Source organism: Malaclemys terrapin, chromosome 24, assembly GCF_027887155.1.
Source record: "Malaclemys terrapin pileata isolate rMalTer1 chromosome 24, rMalTer1.hap1, whole genome shotgun sequence".
Lineage (NCBI taxonomy): Eukaryota > Metazoa > Chordata > Testudines > Emydidae > Malaclemys > Malaclemys terrapin.
The window spans coordinates 17,572,426-17,594,953 of record NC_071528.1 but is presented as its reverse complement, the minus strand read 5'-3'; the positions used below and the strand labels follow the sequence as shown (position 1 = coordinate 17,594,953).

Here is a 22,528-nt window from a genome sequence, read left to right as displayed (position 1 = left end):
CTTAGCAGCCTGGCCAGGCATGTGGGATGGGCAGGCAGTGGTGTCAGATGGAACTCCCCTGGGTTGGGGGTTTCAGACACCCCTCTCCCCGGGCACTCGCAAAGAAGGGCCCAGTCTGCAGCTCCCTCCTCTGCTGCCTTTTGGCAGCAGCAATGACTACATTCCTGGAAACCAACTGCCAGGCAAAGAGGGTGAGGGTGGGGGTATGTGCGCTTTGACCACGTCAGACCACAGCTCCAGAACCTCCACTGACCTGGGCTGGCGCTGCAGAGCCTGGCCAGGCCCTTACCTGAGCTCATCCGTAATGAGAGTCCTGGAGTGTGTCCCCAAGACCTGAAGGGCTTCCATTCCCCTTGCAGGGAAGAAGTGGGGCTGTATGCACCCAGTCATCAAGACAGGGGGAAAGAGCAGAGTGGGTTCTTAAAGGGCCGCACCACATCCCTGCTGAAGCTGCACAGAGGAGACGTGAGCAGCATGGCTGCACAGCTTACACAGAGAACATTGCCACAAGGCTCTGTCCTTAGCTCACTCTCTCACCCTTTATTCCCTACTTCTGGGTGACCTCATCCACTTACATGGATTTCATATACATCCATTTCAATTACAGTACAATCCCTATTTTACAAACTAACTGCGGATTGAGGAGTTCATAATATTGAAAAATTCAACATCTGAAAATTACAGTAAATATGGTTCATAAGTACACTATGATACAGTGCATTGCCGTCTTTTTGTCTTTCAAACCATAGCAAAGCAATTTCCAGTGCACTGAAGGCATTGGGATGTGAAGGGCTGTCAACTTGTTCTTCATCGACATTCATTTACATTATGTGGGATTTTTTTCCTCCCTCTCAGGAAAAATGGTTTGTATCACTGGTGCTGGTATGATTAGTGTTCATAAAATTGAAGTTCTACTGTACCATCTTTTCACCAGTCACTCCACTCCCTCTCACTTGTTTATTTTTTCCACCTATTGGCTCTCATTGTATGCTAAGATTGTAAGCTCTTTTGGGAAAGGGGCTATCTTTATATTGCGTGTGTGTACAGTGCCTAGCAAAACCGGGCCAAGGTCCCTGGCTGGAGCTTGAAGGTGCTACTGCAACACAAATAATAAATAAGTCTACCTCCACTTTAGATACGCCTTCCTCCAATCCCCTCTCAGTCTCTATCTCATGACACCTGCCAGATGTCTCACTGTTAAATTTTATGTAGCCAAAATTGAATTTTTTCACTCCAAAGCACTTCCCCCAGTCCTCCCTTCTCTCTCACTGTTTGACAACATCACTATCATTCCTGTGCTCAGGCTCGCACCCTGGTAGACATCTTTAACTTCTCTTTCTCTGAGTCTGCAAAATCTAGGCTGTGTCCAAATCATGCCACTTCTTCCTCCACAATGTCTAGAAGATATACTCTTTCCTCTCTGCCCTGACAGAAAAACCTTTGCCCTTGTCTACTTGCTTGACTGTGTATTTCATTTTGCTCCTGCTCCCACTCCCTCTCCCCTTCTTGTTACCCGGTTTATCAGAGTCTTCAAAGTTTATCAAAGAAACGCCAAAAATCCTAAAATGTTTTCTGAAGTAAACAAAAATATTAAATTACTTAAATAAGAACGTTGTCCAGTTCATAACAGTAAATCATCTGTTTGTAGAAGATATAGCTGACACAGAAGTCAAACACTAAAAATGTTAAAAGCACCTGAGTGATTTAGGGACCTACATCCTATTTCCAAAAGTGACTTGGGCACTTAGGAGCTTAAGTCTCAAGTTTCAATTACACTTAAGCACCTAAGTCACGTTTGAAAATGTTACTCATTATCTATCTAATAGTACAAGGATCAATGACAACAACAGTGAATGAAAAGTGTAAGCTTGGAAATAAGGTTAAGAGAGAAAGGGAGAGAGATACTTTACTAAGAGCAACTCCCATTCACTCACCTGAACTTGCTAAGTATGGCAGGGTTCTAGTCTAACCTATCATCATCATGCTGGAAAAGTTTTCCCTTAACGTGAGAATGATTGATAAATAAGACAAAATATCACCACCACTTTTGTGATGAAGATATATTTTTTAATAAAAAATTTAAAGTGGAATTTTTCCAGGCACAAGGTAGGATTCCCTCTGGTAATTGTGAAACTGGCGTCATATTTTTGAAAACTACCAAGGTAACGGACAACTCATTTAATATGATTTTTTGCAATTTATAACCAATTCATGAAGCATTTTTTGAAATCTGAAACTCAGTTATAAACAGAAGATAGACAAACATTCTTGTAAGTTAAAGATTCAACAATTCAATGGGTACAAAATATAAATAAAAAATTAACAGCTCTCAAAGCTAGTTCCTTTCAAATCACATATTGGTCCAGTAGAGCAATATATTTATTAATAACCAATTACTTACTTGTATGGGAGTATTCCTCTCTGCAGGAGGGATCATATCTGGGGACAACACCTGCGGAGGATCAATCCCTTTACTGACCTTCTGTTGAATGAAATACATGGCTAGTGCAAACTGATCTTTGCTTAGCTTTCCCATCTGTCTTGTGTCTGCCAATGCCCTGTTAGAAATTGGTTATTCTTATTGTAAGTCAAAATGTGTTATAAACCAAACAACTATTATTACAATGAAATCTGAGATACAAATACATATAATTTTATTGTTGTTTTGGCCTCATCAGAGCCCATTTCCTCACTGGAAAAGTTCTACATGCTGAGCTATGAATGTTTTATTAGATACACTTAACTGAATGAAACATCATCGTTTTCTTGGGAAAATGCTTTTGACTTTTTAGCCAGTTGAGTGATAGGACTGCTAAAATGTTCCCCATTCATGGAATAGTCTATATAATACGAGTACTGATTGCAAGTTATACCACTATTACAGAGACATGATAAGGAGGGGTATGTTTTCAAAGTTTCATAGATCTCTCCAATGCCTTCCAAGTAGAATCATAGTATCATTGAAATGTAGAATTGGAAGGGACCTTGAAAGGACATCTAGTCCAGTCCCCTGCCTTCACAGCAGGACCAAGTACTGTTCCTGTCAGACTGTTTTTCCCCAGATCCCTAAATGGCCCCCTCAACGACTGAACTCACAATCCTGGGTTTAGCAGGCCAATGCTCAAACCACTGAGCTATCCCCCAGGTGTTTGTCTAACTAGTTCTTAAAACCTCCAATAACAGAGAGTTCATAACTCCCTGGATAATTTGCTCAAGCGCTTAACTACCCTTACAGTTAGGAAGTTTTTCCGAATGTCTAACCTAAATCTCTTTTGCTGCAATTTAAGCTCATTGCTTCTTGTCCTGTCCTCAGTGGTTAAGAACAATTTATCACCCTCCTCTTATAACAACCTTTTATACGTGAAGACTTATGTACTTCCCTCAATCTTCTCTTTTCCAGACTAAACAAACCCAATTTTTTCAATCTTTTCTTGTACACCATGTTTTCTAAACCTTTAATAATTTTTGTTGCTCTCCTCTGGACTTTCTCCAATCTGTCCACATCCTTCCCAAAGTGTGGTTTTCAGAACTGGACACAATACTCCAGTTGAAGCCTTATCAATGCTAAGTACCGTGGAAGAATTACTTCTCATGTCTTGCTTATAACACTCCTAATACATCTCAGAATGACTTTTGCTTTTTTTTTTGCAACAGTATTTCATTGTTGACTCATATTAGTTTGTGACCCACTATAACCCCACATCTTTTTCTGCAGTACTCCTTCCAAGCCAGTCATTTCCCATTTTGTATTTGTGCAGTTGATTATTCCTTCCTAAGTGTAGTAGTTTCCATTTCTCCTTACGGAATTCATCCTATTTGATTCAGACCATTTATCCAGTTTGTTAAAATCATTTTTAATTCTAATCCTGTCTTCCAAAGCATCTGGAACCCCATCCCAGCTTGGTACTGTTCACAAATTTAACAAGCGTACTCTCTTTGCCATTATCCAAATCCTTTATGAAGATAGTGAATAGAACTGGACACAGGACAGATCCCTCTGGGACCCTACTCAATATGCCCTTCCAGCTGGATTGTGAACCATTGATAACTACTCTGAGTATGGTTTTCCAGCCACTTGTGCACCCACCTTATAGTAGGTTCATCCAAGCTACATTTCTCTAGTTTATGAGAAGGTTATGTGAGATAGTATCAAAAGCCTTACTAAAGTCAAGATATATCACATCTGATTCCCCCCATCCATAAGGCTTGTTACCCCATCAAATAAACAGCTTTAATCTGAATATGAGAGGAAGGGAAGAAAATTGATTTGGTTGTTCTCCTTGAGAGAATTTATCCTTACTTATAAATGTATGCAATGTTGTTGAGATAGTATGGTAAAAGAAGCCCTACAGCTATGAAGAAGAATAGCAGTGGCAGTCAACAAGGGAATTGCTAGTATCACATTTCTGGATGAAAAATGCTATTTCCTCGAGTCAACTAGCTGAAAAAAAAAAAAAAATCAAACCAAAGCAAAATCAAAACAACTAATGATGAAGTCTTACCATATATGTGCTAGAAGATTCTGAGACAGGCCTGAGTGTATAAAAATATCCTTCACTTCTTGGCCGCTCACATAGCCATCCATGTCCATATCGGTTTTTAAGAAAATTTCATCGTATCGCACCTTATCAGACATTGGTACCACCCAATTCACAGATGGCTGAAAAACAAAAAGGTTTGTTATGTTAGCCAAAACCAAATACAATGTTTATTAATACACTGAGGACTCACCTGTGCATAATGCTGAGTACCCTCAACGTCAACAGAAATTGAGGGGTGCACAACATATTGTAGGATCAAGCCTATAAACAGTCCACTGACATTTTCCTTCCCTTCAGTAATGTATCAAGATTAATACTGTATGTGAGCATCTCACAAATACTGAGAAACAGAATGTTCATAAACTGGTTACATTCTTCCTACTTATAGACAGACTTACTGACACCCCAGACTGATGTGCTTATTGACAGTGCTCTGCACTGCAACTCAGGAGATCCATACTGGAGTCCTGGGAGCAGATTCATCCCTACACTGCTGCTAGGGCTGATGCAGGGACAAGCTCCCTCTCTCGTGAGCTCACGCTACTGATCATGCCATTAAGATTCGTGCTAAAAGAGAATTCACCCTTTAACATTCAGCTCTCCCCACACCCCACACACAGCTCTCCCCACAAACATCATTTGTTTTCAAAACATAAAATACTTTCTCTCAAAAAAGTGCTTTCCTTGGGAAGAAAAGTGATCCAGCAAAAAGTCATTTCATTATTTTGCACAGTTCATTGCAAAAGATATAAAAATTAACATGAGACTTGTACCTGTGTTTGCTTGATGCTGTGTTTGGGTGACAAACTTCCTGTGCTATTCAGGCTGTTTACACTACCATGGGATGGGGTAGAACGAAGGCTATCTTTAGGTGGAGGACTTGCAGGAAGAACAGGAACTGCACCAGGAAAAACTGGCGTCTTCTTTCTTTTGGAAGGTGGTATAAGTGGGGGGGGTAATACTGAGGGAACTGGCTCCTTCTCAAGAGCTCTATATACCAAATGCATTGCCTGCAAAGGCAAAAGTTAAAAATATCTGTAATACACCAATGAAGAGAGGAACACACAACAAAAAGTTTCCAATGGTAAGTGTCCAAAATACTAGGGAGAAGGAGGTAAACATGATAAGAGACAAGATCAGAGATATAGGTCAGAGCAGAGCTGTACACAACTTTGAATGCAGGACAAAATGTTTAAACTTGATACTCTGGGCAAGAGAAGGCCAGAGGAGGGTTTCAAGGAAGACCATTTTAGTGGCTGTAATTTGAATGATCTTGAGTAGGGCGCAGTGTGGATAATGAGCGGCCAGAAAGGAGGAGTTTGCAATGCTTAAGACTAAGTTCAAGGAAGCAATAATACCTACACATTGCTTTGTCAAACTTTTAATGAATTCAGAATTTAAAACCTACCACAGCAAATTCATCTTTGTCCAGGTGTCCATCTTTGTCAATATCACTGAGATCCCAGACCTACAGTATTTAGGCAAAAATTAAAGTTGAAGAACATGTTACAACAAATTTTATTAGTTAGAATATAAGTTAATAAGTAGGTTAGAAAATATTAATTGTATTAAGAATGTTAATGCCCTCTAGAAATTTGAGGTGCATTTTCTGAAGATCATATTAGTTATGGTAATATACACAGAAGCATATGTTTAGGGCTAACAAGAGACGTAAAGGGATACAAAGTCTCATCTGCTCTAGCACTTATACTTCAGCCTATGTTATCATAACTAATATGATTATGATGGAGGGGGCTGAGTGGTACAGTGGATAGGAGACAGGATGGCGACGCAGGGCTCTATTTCCTAGCTCTGGCATAGATTGCAGTGTGACTTTAAGCAAAACTTCTTATCTTCTTGTGGCTGTTTCCTTTCCCGCACTTTATCTGTCTTGTCTATTTAAACTGTAAGCTATCTGGGGCAGGACTGTTTCATGTATGTAGACCCCTAGACATCACCAAAACAGAAATAATAATACAGAGTCTGAAGCCTTTTAACACCAAGTGCAGCATAATGTTCAAGTGCAAGATTAAACAATTACTTTTTCATTCACATCAAGGCAAAGAAGGAAGTGGTCTTTCATGGTCAGAATAAAAGCATATTTCAGGAGAGATAGGGCTCATGTTGAACTAGTTGGAACCCAAACTTGGCCCTGCACAGAACACACAGAAGGGTGTATATAGTCAAGAATATGGTTAAAAAAAAAAAAAAAAAAGAAAAAAGAAAGAAAAGAAAAACTGTTTAAGGATATTTACTGCATGTATTACATATTTATGAGGGGAGCCCCAGAGGTTCAAAGCTATTGCTCAAAAACAATACAGAATGTGTAACAAAAGTACAATGCAACACTATTTAAAACCCCTGGTTTACTGATGCTTTCACAGGACAACCTGTTCCAGAGTATATGCATGATAGTTGGAGTTTATATTTAAAGTTGGTTTAATAACTCCTAGTTAGGAAAAAAAAGCTAGTAGAATATAATGCCCTAAAAGGCATTATTGCTTAGGTCAGGACAGCTTTTCTAACTAAGAGGCATTCATTTTCCTTTTAAACTGACTTGTTTTTCAATTTAGTAATTTTTGAACTAAAGTTTTTGTTCTTAAAAGAATACAAGACAAATTAAGCTGATCCAGCTTAGGGCCAAGTTTTTTGTTGTTGTTTTGCTTTTAAATGGACTACTTATTTAAGTGTCTAAATAATGGTTTAGAGAGAGTAACTTTAGGCAGCCATTTTTTAAAAATGTTGGCCTAAATCTGAACTATTGCTTCCATTTAAAGTAATGCTGTTATGATCAGTTACATTACATATTTAATTTCATTAGCAAGAGAAGTTACATTAAAGAATGGTTAGGAAAATTTGCCGCACACTTACCCTTCCTAGGATATCAAGAGGTAGCTTTGAGTTCATCAGTACTGGTTTTACTTTGTCTCCTGAAAGTAAACCGTTTACTGGCAAAAGGCTTTCAAAAATACCATCAAATTTTGCTTTTTCTTCCACCTAGTTGGTAAGAAATAGCCTGAATAAGTAAAAAAGTGTGCCTGTGTGAGTGTCGAAAATTAAATCTTGCAAGAAACTAAGTGACTGGTCAGTAATTTATCATTTTAACTTCCTAGTTTCCAAGCGCACAACTGTATGCTATATCCTAAACAGTGTGCTGTATTTAGATGTAAAACTCATGGACCAGGCTTTAGGACCTTATTTTTCTCAGCATGAAAACAAGCTTTCTGGAAATTACAGGACTGGGGTTACAATATGCATTTCTCTAAGTGTTCTAGAAAGACAAAGCATTTTGATTCACACACTAGTGCCCAGATTTTAAGTTACGAAACTTTCAGAGATCATTTACACTACTAAGAAGTGTTACTTTCAAAGATTTTGCTTCCTACATTATAATATAATGTACAAACTAGAAACCTCTATTTAAATGATTTGATAATTTAAATTTTCCACAAGCAGAAATTTTATTTTACATTTATAACATAAAATTAGAAAATTAAGTTATAAAATACAGGATCTGTAGCAAAAATTACTGTTTTCATTAGACCATACAGCAGGCACGAAAGAAATCATAATCTTAGAAGGTTGTGGGTTCAAGTTCCAAACTAATACTTGGGGATGGGATTGGTGAAGTGCTTCATTGTTCTTTAGATCAAACATTAACTCAAAGTGCCTTCTGCTCTGGCAGCTAGGCAGAAGATAAAAACCTTAGAGCACAACCCTCATGTCCTGGACAATGCTTCTTACAAATATTATACCAAATGCTGACAGAGGCTTGTTACAATACTTATATTAAATATAGAAATATATAAATATCCATATTCAGTACTGTGTAACGTTCACATGTCTGCTTCAATAAAGGAAGGTGTTCCAAAGTGGGAAGTATGTTCTCTTGGTAAAATTAATCTATCAAACACAGCTGCCAGAAACAGAATTTACATTTAAAGAATGGATTCAAATGTATTGTCTTGTACACTTACCCTAACGGCCCAGTGAGCCTCTGTTGAAGGAGGTGTGATCAATAAGGGACTGTTAGTGTCATGCTAAAATGAAAAAAGTAAATATGTTTATGCACATGTAGCTTTCTCTTTAATATTTAAATGTTTTACAGATGGCTATTGATATGAAGTATTTCATTTGTTATACTGAAAAGAGAAAAAAAAACAAACTCTTGCATATCTTATCCAAATAGAAAAAACTTTAAATGTCATATTATTATTATTTATTTGTATTATTGTAGCACCTAAGGGCCTAGTCACTGACCAGAACCCCACTGTGCTAGGTGCTATACAATCACAGAACAAAAAGACAATCCCTGACCCAAAGAACTTACAATCTATGTCCTGTAACTATCAGGAGACTAATTTGTAAAGTAGAAAAGATTTCCCCATTTTTCATTTTAAGCTTCAGTTCTGAACTTAAAAATATCACTTACAAATTTAGGAGGTGGTATAGTCAAGTTTAGATTGCTCAAGTTAACATCATGGCCATTCTGTGCACATGCTACGAGTCGCAATGCAACATAGAAACCCTACAAATTCAAACACAAAAAGTAAATGCAGGGCATTCTGTTAATAAAAACAAGCAATCTAACTCACTGTTTTTAAGCAGGATAATCTGTATATTGTTTTTTATGATACTATGCAGACACCATTGCTTAAATGATGAAACCACATTTCATAGAATCATAGAATATCAGGGTTGGAAGGGACCTCAGGAGGTCATCTAGTCCAACTCTCTGCTCAAAGCAGGACCAATCCCCAACTAAATCATATGGGGAGATGTTAAATTAATTGCTCTCACACTCCCACCCCTTCCATTTATTTCTATATCTTTATATATTTCTACAGCTGATTTTTTAAAGAAAAGAAAAGGAGACTTTGCAACAACTTTGTGTACAGCCTTTTTGGCTTAAGGAAAGAAACCCAATCAATAGTATACATTCTAAAAAATGCTTTCCCACAATTAAGCCATTGTTGCCAAACACTTTTTCTTAAAAATGAACTAAGTTTTAACAAATCCAAACCCCACAACCTGCAAAAGCTTTTTAATATCCCAAATCATTAACAACAATATATGAGTAGACTTAGCCATTACATTTTAAAACAAAATTTGAAACGCCGTTCTTCATTCATTTATTTGCCAAATCCTGAGTTCAGGTTTTGTAACTCTCTTCCAAAAACTGATGCCATTACAAACACCCACAGGAGCTGCCAGCATAGTTGCATTCCCTGTTCTGCGTTTGCAATGGAAACACACAATCCTGAACTCAAGATCTGGCAAGGAAGCGAAAGAGAAATTGCTTTCTAAACATATTTTAATGTATGTATTTGTAATTTAAGCTTAAATGGTCTGTTTGTGATTTGTGATATTAAATAATCTTTAAAATGTTTTCTTAATATTTGGAAGTTCACCTTCAATTTTCTTAAATTTCTTGGACTTTAAGCATATCAAAATATTGTCAAATGCCCATATTTGCTACAGTATTTGATTAGTTTATTTTCATAATTTTTGTTAACCACAAATACCTAGAGTATTTTTAACAAGTTGCGACACAGTGCTGAGAATCAGCAGCCGAACCAGCACTTTAGTCACTGTAAGTCCAATTTGTTTTTCCCAGTGAAGGGCCTGATTGAGGGAAGCAGGGGCTAATTACTAGATCAGTCTGAGCCAGGGCTGCTCGGGGGGGGGGGGGGGGGGGGGGGGGGCAGTGGAGCAATTTGCCCCAGGCCCCCATGAGAACATAGTATTCTACAGTATTGCAACTATTTTTTATGTAAGGGGTCCCCCAAAAATTGCTTTGCCCCAGGCCCCCTGAATCCTCTGGGCAGTCCTGGTCTGAGCTCAGGGAGCTAAGGAGCTAGTTATTCACTAACTGGAAAAGTAGAAAGGCACAGGAAAGAAGTGTAAGGAGAAAATGAGAGAAAGGGTGGGAAAGGATAGGCAGGGCCAGGGTAAAGGGAGATCTCTATGTGGATGATGTTTGTATATCACTGTAAACAGAGCTGCTGCATGGGACTGTAAATGGATGGTTGTTGGGATAAACCCAAATAAACTACATGTCGGTGTTTACAAACTGGAGGTATTAGAGCCATTTGAATGAGAAGACAGTAGAAAAGGACTGTGCCCTGTCACACATGTGCATTTATTTTTTCAAATGACAGAAAAATATAACTAACTAACGGGAATATCTCCAGATTATCCATAGTAAATCATTTTAATTAAATTAGTTTAGAATAGTAGATACATATTGGGGTATGAAGAGCACTAAAAAGGCAGTAAAGCATGTAAGCACATGCGTAACGTCAATGGAACTTAAGTACTATTCTGAATCGGGATGCTTTCCTGAATTAAGGCCAAAGTGTGCAGGGTTATAGGATAGATTTATGTTCATGTTCACTGCACATTTTATATACCTGTTTATCCAAGTACCCTTTACCCTCTGGGTCAGCCAAATCCCATATCTGTGGAAATAAAAATAAATTATAAAATTACTTACAAAATACATGTATATTGGAAAGCTCAAATAGAAAACATTAGTACTTGAATTGTTTATTTTTTACATATACTTTAACAATTTGAGGTTAAAAATTTTAAAAGCAAATTTTGCAGTTCAAATTTTGAAATATAAAACAAAGTGCTCTTTATTTTAAAATCAAATCCTTCTTCACACAAAACCAGATGCAAACTCTATTGAAGTCAATGGGAGTCTGTCCATTACCTTTCATGACCTTTGGATCGGGCCCTTACATCCTACAATCTGAATTTCTCTTGCATTAGAGATCACATCACAACCAACATACAGAGAACAGTGATCTAGCATTTTCCTGCACTCCCTAGCCCACTGTTATAGAGAGGAGCCCCCACTCCCTCCCAATAATCCTGAACTCATGACCCAGCAGGTAAGTGAAGGAGGAACAGATTTTCTAATATTTTGTTTTAAAATTAGTAATTTAAAATCTACTCACCTTATTGTGTAATCTCTAATCAATGTCATCTTTAACTCATTTCTCATCACAGCTAGTCTCTTTCTTTCTCAATAGGTTCTTATATCACCCTTATCACCACGGTATCTAAGCACCTTCCAGCAGTCCAATAAATTATGTGATTAACTGGTTACTTCTCTTTTACACTTTCTTCAAAGCCTCCACCATTAAAACTTTTATCCAAACCCTGGCCATCTCCCACCTTGATTACTGTAACAATCTCTTGTCTGGCCTCACAGAATCACACCTCTCCCAGCCCCTGTCTGTCCACATTTTCCTCCTCCACATCTCCCCCTCTTTGGATCCCTCCATTGGTGGATTCCTGTCTCTTCCCTTCATTTTCAGTTTCCTTTTCCTCATCCATCTATCTCAATATCTCTGTTCCCAGTTCCCCTTACTGCTACCTACACTCTTCTCAGTCATCTTGTCTGACTGCTTACTCACTTTGTCTCCTCTTCCCACTCTTACCTTTGTGCCTTCTAAGATGCTGTCTCATGAGCATAGAACAGTCTCATTGACAAGGTGCTCCCTCTTCAAGCAATTCTTTATATGACTTTATTATTAACTATCCCCGCATCTTCCTTTTACTGAACTGTTTTTTCTTGTGTGTTATAAACTTAAAATATCCACAGGAGCAGAGCTTTAGTCAGTGCAACCAAGGGAGTAACAACCAATCTACAGGTAATCTGGAGTTCAGAAAAATCAGAAGCGCACTGTATTGCACACGCTTTCTAGCAAACCACATCCACATTCACTCAATACCAGCTGTGATCATAATGCACAGGAAAAATACTGTATAATGTATGTGTGTCTCCATATAAACGCACACATACTTAACTTACTTTTCCAAGGATAATGTCTGGAAGACCTGATTTTTTAAGGAACAGTGCAGCTTCACTAGCCCCAACTCTCCCTGTATATGTTGGATCTACCTGGAAAACAAAAATTAACTGACTTAAGTATGTCAGCTACAAAAGCAAAAGTAGAGATTGGAGATTCTCCTGTCCCTTAACCACCCAATAATAGAGCAATATTAGTACACAGTTACCACACAACAGAGGGAACACTACAAGAAACTAGACTTAGAAAGGGGAAAAACAATTAAAAAAAATTATTAAAAACATACCTGTTTGTAATAAGTCTCATACAACGGATTCCCAGTGGAAAGCTAAAAAACAAAAAGGGTTGGTGGGTGGGATAAAAAAAAAAATGAGAAAAGCAAGAATGGACCATGATCAAATATATTCCACTTTCAGGGAATGCCAAAAAAGGACTTCCTGATATGAAACAAATTAATTCAAATTATTATTTCTGTATCACTAATATTACATATTTAAAATACAAAAACATATATTATGATAGTTACAAATTTAACACCTTAAAGTTCTGAATCTAAAAATTAGGGTTCTGGCTGTATTGTTAATTGGACACATACATGCTTACAGAATGCTCTCAACAATAAAGTTTAATATTCATATTTAACCCTGATCCTGAGTTACAGAAGTCTTCCTGCACGGACCCATTTTGCAGGATTGGGGTACAGAAACATAAGTTTAGGATAAATATTATATGCAATGTAACCAAATTAACATTACTATGAGAACTGTAACACCAGTGACTTGAGAGTTTGGATTTTTTTTTTAACATTAAAGTTGTTATTCAAAAGCAATAGACAGTATTAAACTGTGTATAGCTTCTCCCCCTCCATAGCCTTCCTGACACTTAAAGTCATTGTGATGGGGTGGGGTGGACGAGTCCTTATGGGCATGCCACACCCTGCCCCAGAAAAGGGCAGTAGAGAGGTCTAGAGCAGCTGTGTGGGAAGTAGCCAATCAGGGCCAACCAGGTTAGTATAAGAGCTGCAGGACCAGAGCTGGAGGAGAGTGGATGGTGCTCCAGGTTGGCTGCTAGGATTCCACAAGGCCAAGGCCCTGAGATAAGGATGAAGAATGTGTGGGAACCAGGGAAAGTAGCCCAGGGAATTATAGCAATAACCCAGTCTATTTAAAGGGACATTCTGAATGGCTGCTAGCTATAGAATCCCTGGGCTGGGACCTGGAGTAGAGGCTGGTGTTGTCTCTCCCCCCACGGCAAGTAGCCTGGACTTTGAGGCACCCCAGAAGGGGAACTGTAGTGGCCCAGCTGAAGAGCTGGGGCCAGAAAGGCCCTGAGAGGGTGAAGACACTGCCTCCAGGGAAGAAGTCCTGGGGCACTGCTCTATTCCGGAGCAAGGACAAACAGAGACATCACAGAAGGCTCTGGAGTTTGCGTTGCTTTTCTCTCTCAGAAAGACTGTGTATGACTTGGCTGGAGGGCTGAATCACCGAAGACCACCACAAATAGAGAGTGCAGGCAAGTGCACTCGGCCAAGGGGTGCTCACGAGAGGTGAGTGTGACCCCGTTACAGTCAAATAACCGGGGAATAATTGTCTAGTTTCCCAGACTTCTGGCTAAATAGATCAAAACAATAAAAATGCCTGTTTCACAGCCTCCCACACAAGAGATGGAACATTTTATTTGGGCCGAAGTTTGTAGAGGTTACAATGAATAGAGCACAATATAGAAACTGAGGGGAAATTGTGTCTGGAGCAAAACAGCCCCAGCCCCTGGGTACATTAACCATTTAAAAATGAAAACACTCAATGCATGCAAAATTTTAAAATAGCAATTTATGTAGAGAAATTCCCACACACTTAAATTATGCAATGTTTAAAATGTTATCATTCAAATCAGATCTATGGTGTGTTGTGCCTTTTCTCTTTAAACTATATCTGCTTTCTCCAAACAGCCTGTCCAGTGACATTTGTAGACAAGTTTCCACCACAACACCAACATTTCACCAGAGCAAAATGTAATAGTGCATGCTGACATGTTCAAAGTGATTAAATTCACTGCTGCATATTTCTTGATTATGCAGTCCCTATTTTATTTGTATGTTGTACATACACATAATACACAAACTACATGAAAAGTATGATATCATATACTCAAAAGTTAGGAAAAGCCAGAATTAAATTACCTCTGCAATCTTAATTCAGCCCCCCTGTGGATATGCATGTGTTTGTAATTATGTAGGTGTTTAAAAAAAAAGCAAACTGAAAAACCAGAAATTCCATCATGTGGAATCATAACTAGCACCCTCACAGATCACCAGTAGGGCTGAAACTTGAGATGCATACCACAGACCTCTGCCATTTAAGCTAACAGAGAAAGTGATAGCATTAATAAGTTGACACCCTCTTCATGGATCAGTCACTAGTAGAGGATGAGACCCCTTTTGCAAAGGGGTTTCCACAAAAATTTATGACCGCAGAGGAACAGTAAGACTCACAATCTTTGGTTTATTCCAAATTGTGGAGAGGACTGACCCTTCTGTTCCCATTCCCCCAAGCCTAACACATTCTGTCACATCCTCTCCACCCTGTCCCTGTACTGTCTCTCCCATCAGCTTCTTGTCCCAGTCTCCATGCTAGTCCACATTTCCCCTCTGGGCTGTCCTAGTGAGTCTTCCCTCCCCAGGCTCATTGCCCAGACAGTGCCAGTCTCCCTCTCCACTGGCACGCAGTGCCAGGCTCCTTGCCCTCACAGTCCCAGTCCAACTCAGCTCCCAGTTCTCCTCCCCTTAGGTTACAATCCTAAATCTTCCCCTTGCCAGGCTCTTTGTCCCAGTGTGCTCCCTCTGCCACACCTGTCCTCCTCCCTAGGTCTGGCTTATTCTCTCTGTATTCTAATCAAACCGTTTCCTCCTCCATGCTGCCTGGGTGCCTGTTCCCCAGAGGGAACATTGAGAGAACGAGAGAGTCTCCATATTGTCGGTTCTGTGACATAGTGACCTGCAACAATTGGCAGGAAAGTCCTGCTCAGCCCATGTAGTCCTGGGTTGGAGCATGCTCGGTACAGACAGACTCTTCAGAGAATCTAGAGTCCAATCTCTACTGAACATGTGCAAACTTAGATTTTTTCCCCCAGTCTTATAAGATGGCCAAACTTGGGTTTTTATTTCCCGCCATGAGAATAGCAAAAGGTTCATCCCTGTCACAAAGGCAACCTCCTGCCAAAATTTCAAGTTCCTGCTCTAAAACACGGAGGCACACTAGCACTACAGCTTCTCAAGAAAACAGCTAAGATTGTGGGGTTTGTTTTTTTAATATAATCATGGGCAAAATGACATCTCCTTCCCCCCACCCCCAATATTTTCCTCAGAAATGGCTGGACCATTTTTGTTAAAACTTTATTAAAATATGAAGGCTGAGACAGATACTTGACTTGGGAAATTGTAAGCCAAATAGTTAAAAATTGGCAAAGATATAGGCAACTGAAAACAGGGTCTTATAAGGGGAAATGTCAGGCAACCTGAAGTATAGGTGGAGCTGAAAGCTCCACCTATAATATTTAAGTGAGTGGGCGTGCACGTGCACATACGTCTTGTGTCTTAACAGAATTAGAAGCATGTGCTTAATGTGCCACTAGGAAGGGAAGAATCCTGGCTTTCCAATAATACACGGTTCCCTTTGTGAGTTCTGATTGGTACCCAACTGAATATTGCTCATCCTTCACTTTGACCATTTTTGGGGGTGTCTGTGCATATTTGGGGAAAGATGGAAATGGTCTGTGTCATGTTGATTTTTATCTTTGGAAAGCTAGTAGAAATCCCAGGGAGATGAAATAGCTGGTAGAGTGCTGGTGAGGTAAAATATACATAATTAAATTTATCAAAGGGTATCACCACCACTTCCTGTTTTGCTATAGCATTGAGATTTGATTTTATATGCATGCTTTTAGGCCCTGATCCTATGAATACTCATGGACGTGCTTAACTTTAAACACAAACAAGTCCTGCTGATTTAAAATTAATGCAATTATTCACATGCTTAAAATTAAGCACATGTTGATTTGCAGAACTGGAACCTTAGACTGTGTAAAACAGAAGGTATAATGGAACAAACCTTCATTTATTGGGAACATTACTGATATATTACAAGCACCTCACATTTTTGCATTCTGTATAAACAAAAATAATACAGCCCATTTGAGTTATTATGTAAATGTTTACAATCACTTATGTCCAGTCTTATTCTGGATGCCTCCATATAAAGATACTTAAATTATATTATATCTGTTTTTTCCCCCCTATTCTTTTGTATTCCATTTTGGTGGATTTTTACACACTCTCTCTGACAGTTCTGTATAGTCAAAAAATCTTTCCCAAGGAAACTACACAACACTGCTAACTAATTATTTAGAAAATGTATCAATGTTGAAAGAAAGAACAACATCCTGTCCACAGCAAGACGACCTAGTCTTTCAGTAGCACATACAAATTGCATAAAAATAGATAATACCAAAAGAACTTGGAACAACAATCTCCCAAACATCAAAGGAGACATGTGCAACTAACGATATAAAAGCAGGATTTCTAGTATGGTAAATATCTGAGACTTGCCATATGGGGTACATTTAATCAATCCACTGTAAAACTGTTTTACCTACTTTATTAGATGAGTCTTTAGCAAGCACTATAACTACCAAGTTCTATGAAAGAAAAAATGTTCCCCTCTGAAGTCTAAGATACCACAAATGGTAGCTTGATATGAAAGGCCAGAGTCTAATCACAAATTTAAATTGTAAACATCCGTATATATCATGAAAACATCTAGTATGATATTTATACACTTGTGGGTTTTCTTTCAGATGCTTGTCAGCCATACTGTTTATCAGATCAGAAATGCTTTCTATCGCAAAATTAGGGTAATTATTTAAAAAAATTCTACCCTAAAGTTTAAGCAAAATCATGAAAGCAAAGTGCATCCCCAAGGACAGTCCTTTGCTTCCTTTGTATATTTTGTTTAGAATTAATAAATAAAAGACAGAATGCTTGCCATCTTTCACTTAAAAATTCTGTTTTATCCATCGGGGGTATGTGTGACTACAGCCTCATTGCAACCACAGCCAACTTTGGAATTCTTTCTTTGCTAGAAACTTAGCAAGAATACAAATTAGCAACAGTGAAAAACGTATTTGGGGCCAATCAAGGCTCTGATCTGTGCCCAAAAAAGGGCTAGAAAGCAACACTCTCCCATAATGAGGCACTTGGCAAATTGTGTTGTATAACAAATTATATCAAACACTGTGGAAACATAACTCCTCAGAGTGTGACAAAGCTTTTTCTTTTTAAAAAGACCCACCTTATTTCTTCAGAGCGCTAAAATGTGTCTAAAGTAATTATTCTGAGCATGCTGATACTTACTTTTTGAAGACAAGTCCACTGGAGTTTCACTCTGGCATTCTTAAAAGCAGTGCAAAATATGGTGGGTTTTTTAAAATTTATTACTCATAGTCAGTACATGGAACATTAAGTTTCTATGGCACAGTAAGCTGAGTAAAAACAATAACTATTTTGCAAAAGTCTGACTTCTGAACAGATTCATCCAGGTAACTAGATCTGTTTCTCCCACAATGATCATTACACACAACTTATCAAAGACTTCAAGAGAGCAAGAAGTTACTTGACTTTATATCAGAAACCCAATTCAGCAAGTTGCTTGAGCTTTTAAAGCTCTATACAAGAGAACATGCATTTCAGGGGTGAAATTTAAAAGTGAAATAGAAAGCTTTTAATATTTTCTAAAATGTACGTGAAGCCGGAGGGTCTTATGTTGCAAAGACAGCATGGATCTATGTATCCAAGTGAAGTCCCACAAACTGTAAGAGAAGATAGAACCCTGAGCTCGGGACTTGGGGGAAAAGAGACTTAGTTATATATTTATTACTATAAAGTGGAAACATTTTATTAATTACTTATTTGGGTTCTGGAGCTCCCCACTTAACTGTAAACCTTCTTGCTGACAAATACCAGGAATGCGTAATGTCATTAGTAATATCTAGTGCCTTCCTCATTTGAAATCTAGATCAGATTTGCCTATAAATATTCAAATACACTTGGAAGACTGACAGTTGTCTTTCTAAATACATGATTGATCTATTGTAAGTGGTGAAGAGAGGGTTTCACTTTAAAGACATTGGGTAGATTTATCCCCTCATAGGAAATCAGTTAGATAATGTCTGCAAAGCATTTTGCAGAGGTAAAGGACTATGTAAGCACCAAGTATTGCTGCCATTATTCAAGATTTTAGGTAAGCATATAATGGCAAGTGTCATGGTAGGGGTCTACTACAGACCATCAAATCAAAAAGAGGAGATGGATGAGGCATTTATAAAACAAACCAATATCCAAAGCACAAGACTGGGAAGTAATGGGGGCCTTTAACCAGACATCTGTTAGAAAAGGAATACAGTTGTTGGAATGTATTGGAGACAGATTTTTGTTTCAGAAAGAGGTGGAAGTAACAGGTGGAAGGGACAGCCCTTTTGGACTTGATTTTGACCAACATGGAGAAATTGGTAGAAAATCTGAAGGTGAAAGGCAATTTGGGTGAAAGTGATCATGAAATAGACTTCAGGATTCTCAGGAAAGGAAGGAGTGAGAGCAGTGGAATAGGGTCATGGAACTTAAAAAAACTCCTCCCACTTTAATAAACTCAGAGAACTGGTAGGTAAGGTCGGGGGGGGGGGAGGGATTCAGGACGGCTGGCAGTTTCTCAAGGAGAAAATATTAAAGGCATAACTGCAAACTAGTCTGAGGCAAAGGAAAGATAGGAACACTAGTGAGTGGCCAATATGGCTCTCCGGAGCACTTTAATGATCTGACAATCAAAAAGGAATCCTACATAAAGTTGAAACATGGACAAATTACTAAGGAGGAGTACAAAGGAACAGCACAAGCATGTAGGAACAAAATTAGAAAGGCTAAGGCACAAAATGAGTTACATGTAGCAAGGGACATAAAAGGCAGTCAGAAGAGGATTCTTTAAATACATAAGGAACAAGAGAAAGATGAATCAAAGCATAGGTTCTCTATTTTGCACTAATAAGTTAAAAATGATGACAAGAAAGCTGAGGTGTTTAATGTCTATTTAACTTTTGTCTTTATTAAAAAAAGCTAATGGTGACCAGATACTCAACATAATTAATATTAACTATAAGGGGGAAGGAATGCAATCCAAAATAGGGAAACAACAGGTTAAAGAATATTTAGATAAGTGTGATGTACTCAAGTCAGCAGGGCCTGATGAAATTCATCCTAGGATACTTAAGAAACCAGCTGATACAATATTGGAACTGTTACCAGTTATCTTTGAGAACTCCAGGAGCATGGGTGAGGATCTGGAGTTTTAGTGGATCACAAACAGAATATGAATCAACCATGTGATGCAGTTTCAAAAAAGGTTAACTATTCTTGGATGTATTTACAGGAGTGTCATGTAAGACCTGAGAGACAACTGTCCCCTCTATTGGGCCTCAGTGGAGTACTGTGTCCCATTCTAGGTACTGCACCTTAGAATAGACATGAACAAAACTGAGCGAGTACAGAGGAGAAAGCAACAATTATAAAAGACTGAGAACCTGTCCTATGAGGAAAGGTTTTTAAAAAACAAAAAAATGGGCATGGTTAGTCTTTAGAAAAGAAGGGGGGGGAAGAGAAGGAAACCATCAACTACAATAAAGTAGAACCTCAGTTATGGAACATCTTAGGAATGGAGATTGCTGGTAACTCTGAACAAAACATTATGGTGGTTCTTTCAAAAGTTTACAACTGAACATTGAGCTTTACTATGCAAAAGAAAAAGGCTACTTTCCCTGTTTTTTTAGTAGTTTACATTTAAACACAGTACTGGGGAGGTTTTTGTGTGTGTCTCCACTGCTGCCTGATTGTGTACTTCGAGTTCCAAATGAAGCATGTGGTTGACTGTCAGTTTATAACTCAGAGGTTCTACTGTATTTATGACCCCCACATTTCCATCACAGCAGTATGCAAGCACCTCTCCAAGATAAAAAAAAACAAAAACAAAAAAAAACTTTTCACAACATCCCTGGGCACTAGGCAGTATTAGCTCCATTTTACAAATGGGGAAACCAGTCCATAGAAAAATGAACTGACTTAAGTAAGATTACACCAGGAGTCTACAACAGAGCTGAGAACTGAATCAAAGTGTCCTGAGGCCTAGTCCAGGGCCTTCACCACAAGATTATGCTGCCCCTTCCACTACAGTGGTTCAATACCAGGCCCTACAGCTTGGGTGGGAAAAAAGGGAACATCAACGATCTTCATCCCAACGAGGAAGCGAGCGTCCGTCCTCCGTCCCTGAGATTCCACCTCAGAGCCTGCTGCTGGGAAAGGGGCTCAAAGACCCCCCGGCAACCCAGCGACCGGCTCCCTCCCCAAATGCTCAACCCTGCCCCGGCTGCTGAGGGCTCCGAGCACTGACCCGCTAGCACCGGATGGGGCCCAGCTTCCCACACCCAGCTTCTGCTCTCCCGCCATAAGCCGGTTTAATTCGCCGGTTCCAGGCCGCCACCCAGAGGCCTGTCCCCCTGGCCCGGGTTTTCCCCCGGCGGGGTCCAACCCCCGACCACAATTAGTGGGGCCTCTGGGCCAGGCCAGGCCAGGCCGGTTACCTGCTGGCTGTGGGGAATGAGCGCCGCCATCTTCCTCCCACTGACTGACTCCGGCGGGGCGGGGGGAAGGCGGAGCGATCGCCGCGAGAGGAGTGGGGAGGGATCAGCGGGCCCCGCCAGGCACCGCAGGCAAGTGGCCCGGCCTGTTCCTGCTTCACCGGGAGACGAGTCCTGAGGCCGGACTCGAGGTGCAGGTGAGAGGAGTAGGAGGTCCCGCTACAATGCTGTGCAACTCCGTAACAATGAGACCGTAGCTGCTTTTATCTGAGGGTGTCAAAACATTTTACAATAGCCCCTCATTATCCCCATTTGTACAGACCATTGGGGAAACGGGCTTGCCCAAGGTCAATTGCAGAGCCACGTAACGGGCAGGAATCGTGAGTTGCAGTCTTCACCTTCAGTTCCCAGAGAATATATTTACATCATGGAATTCGCTAGGGCAGAGTTAACTTAACTAAATAAACAGGTGGCTGTGCTAACAGTAAATTGGCATGTTTGTTAAAATATATTTCCACAGATAACATGAAATTCACACACAAAAGCTAAATTTGTTAATGTGTCACTGGAGGCACTTTTCAAAAATATGTTAGGGTAGGTTAAGCCTCTTTACACTTCTAAATTTTAGCTTAATCAGGTTCTACAAATCACATAAAACTGGGGTGTTAGTAACTGTTTATTCATATATTAACTGATGAGATTTTTTTTTTTAATTCAAGGCTTTTTATGTACTAGAGATTCCTCTCGATCAGCTCTTTCTTCTCCAGTCACTTTTAAACACCTTAAACCTTTAAAAGGCAATGTAGTCTAATGGACAGAACCGACTGGGTGTTAAGACTCCTGACTCTGGGAGGGACTCCAGGTCTTGTCTAAAGACACTTGTCACTATAGTCAAGGTATAGTAAAACAAGTTAATGGTCACTGCAGAGACTTTTGTTTTTCTGGTCATTGTGTCAGCAACATACTGAAGGCAAACAAACAAACAAACAAAAAACCAGAAAAGAGACAGCCAAACATCCTTGGGTTATTTTCTCTCTCTCACACACAAAGATTAAAAGAACATTAAGATTGCATCTATTTCCCACCCCCCTCAGGAACTTGTCTGAGTGCTGCCACCTCATTCCCATGACTGTCTCCTTACCTAGCCAGTCCCTGTCTCCATCCCTCAGTCCTCATCATAGTCCCTTGGCCAGCTAGACCTAGTCCCCTACTCTGCTCTCCTCATCGAAATCACAGTCATCCCCCCCCACTCCGCTTCTCAATCCCTGTCTCCTTGCCTCAGTCTTCTTGCTCAGCCAGTTCATCTTCCACACTAGGCATCACATCTGATCTCAGTCTTCCCCCAACCCACTTTCACTCCCAGTCCCACTCTTCTCTGCTGACTCCAGGTTCAATCTGTCTGCATTCCTTCCCCCTTGGTTCCCAGTTTCATTGCCTCACGAGTTAGGGTGACCAGATGTCCCAATTTTATAGGGACAGTCCTGATTTTTG

At 39.5% G+C, this 22,528-nt stretch overlaps 1 protein-coding gene across 5 annotated transcripts in view; it reads right to left on the bottom strand.

Moving 5' to 3' along the window:
- Positions 1 to 21,070, bottom strand: part of EPS15L1 (epidermal growth factor receptor pathway substrate 15 like 1) — a 67,767-nt gene extending 46,697 nt beyond the window's left edge. For 3 of the 5 annotated variants that reach the window (XM_054013457.1, XM_054013458.1, XM_054013460.1), the window contains exons 1-11: positions 21,041 to 21,070; positions 12,651 to 12,692; positions 12,367 to 12,456; positions 10,955 to 11,002; positions 8,974 to 9,069; positions 8,519 to 8,581; positions 7,413 to 7,538; positions 5,950 to 6,009; positions 5,315 to 5,551; positions 4,503 to 4,660; positions 2,402 to 2,558 (exon numbers count right to left, since the gene is read on the bottom strand). In XM_054013457.1, coding sequence (XP_053869432.1) covers positions 2,402 to 2,558; positions 4,503 to 4,660; positions 5,315 to 5,551; positions 5,950 to 6,009; positions 7,413 to 7,538; positions 8,519 to 8,581; positions 8,974 to 9,069; positions 10,955 to 11,002; positions 12,367 to 12,456; positions 12,651 to 12,692; positions 21,041 to 21,070 — 1,107 coding nt within the window. Of the gene's footprint in view, positions 1 to 2,401; positions 2,559 to 4,502; positions 4,661 to 5,314; positions 5,552 to 5,949; positions 6,010 to 7,412; positions 7,558 to 8,518; positions 8,582 to 8,973; positions 9,070 to 10,954; positions 11,003 to 12,366; positions 12,457 to 12,650; positions 12,693 to 21,040 lie in introns of those variants that run through there. The other 2 variants (XM_054013461.1, XM_054013462.1) reach the window with 2 other exon arrangements.
- Between the last annotated feature and the right edge of the window lie 1,458 nt (positions 21,071 to 22,528).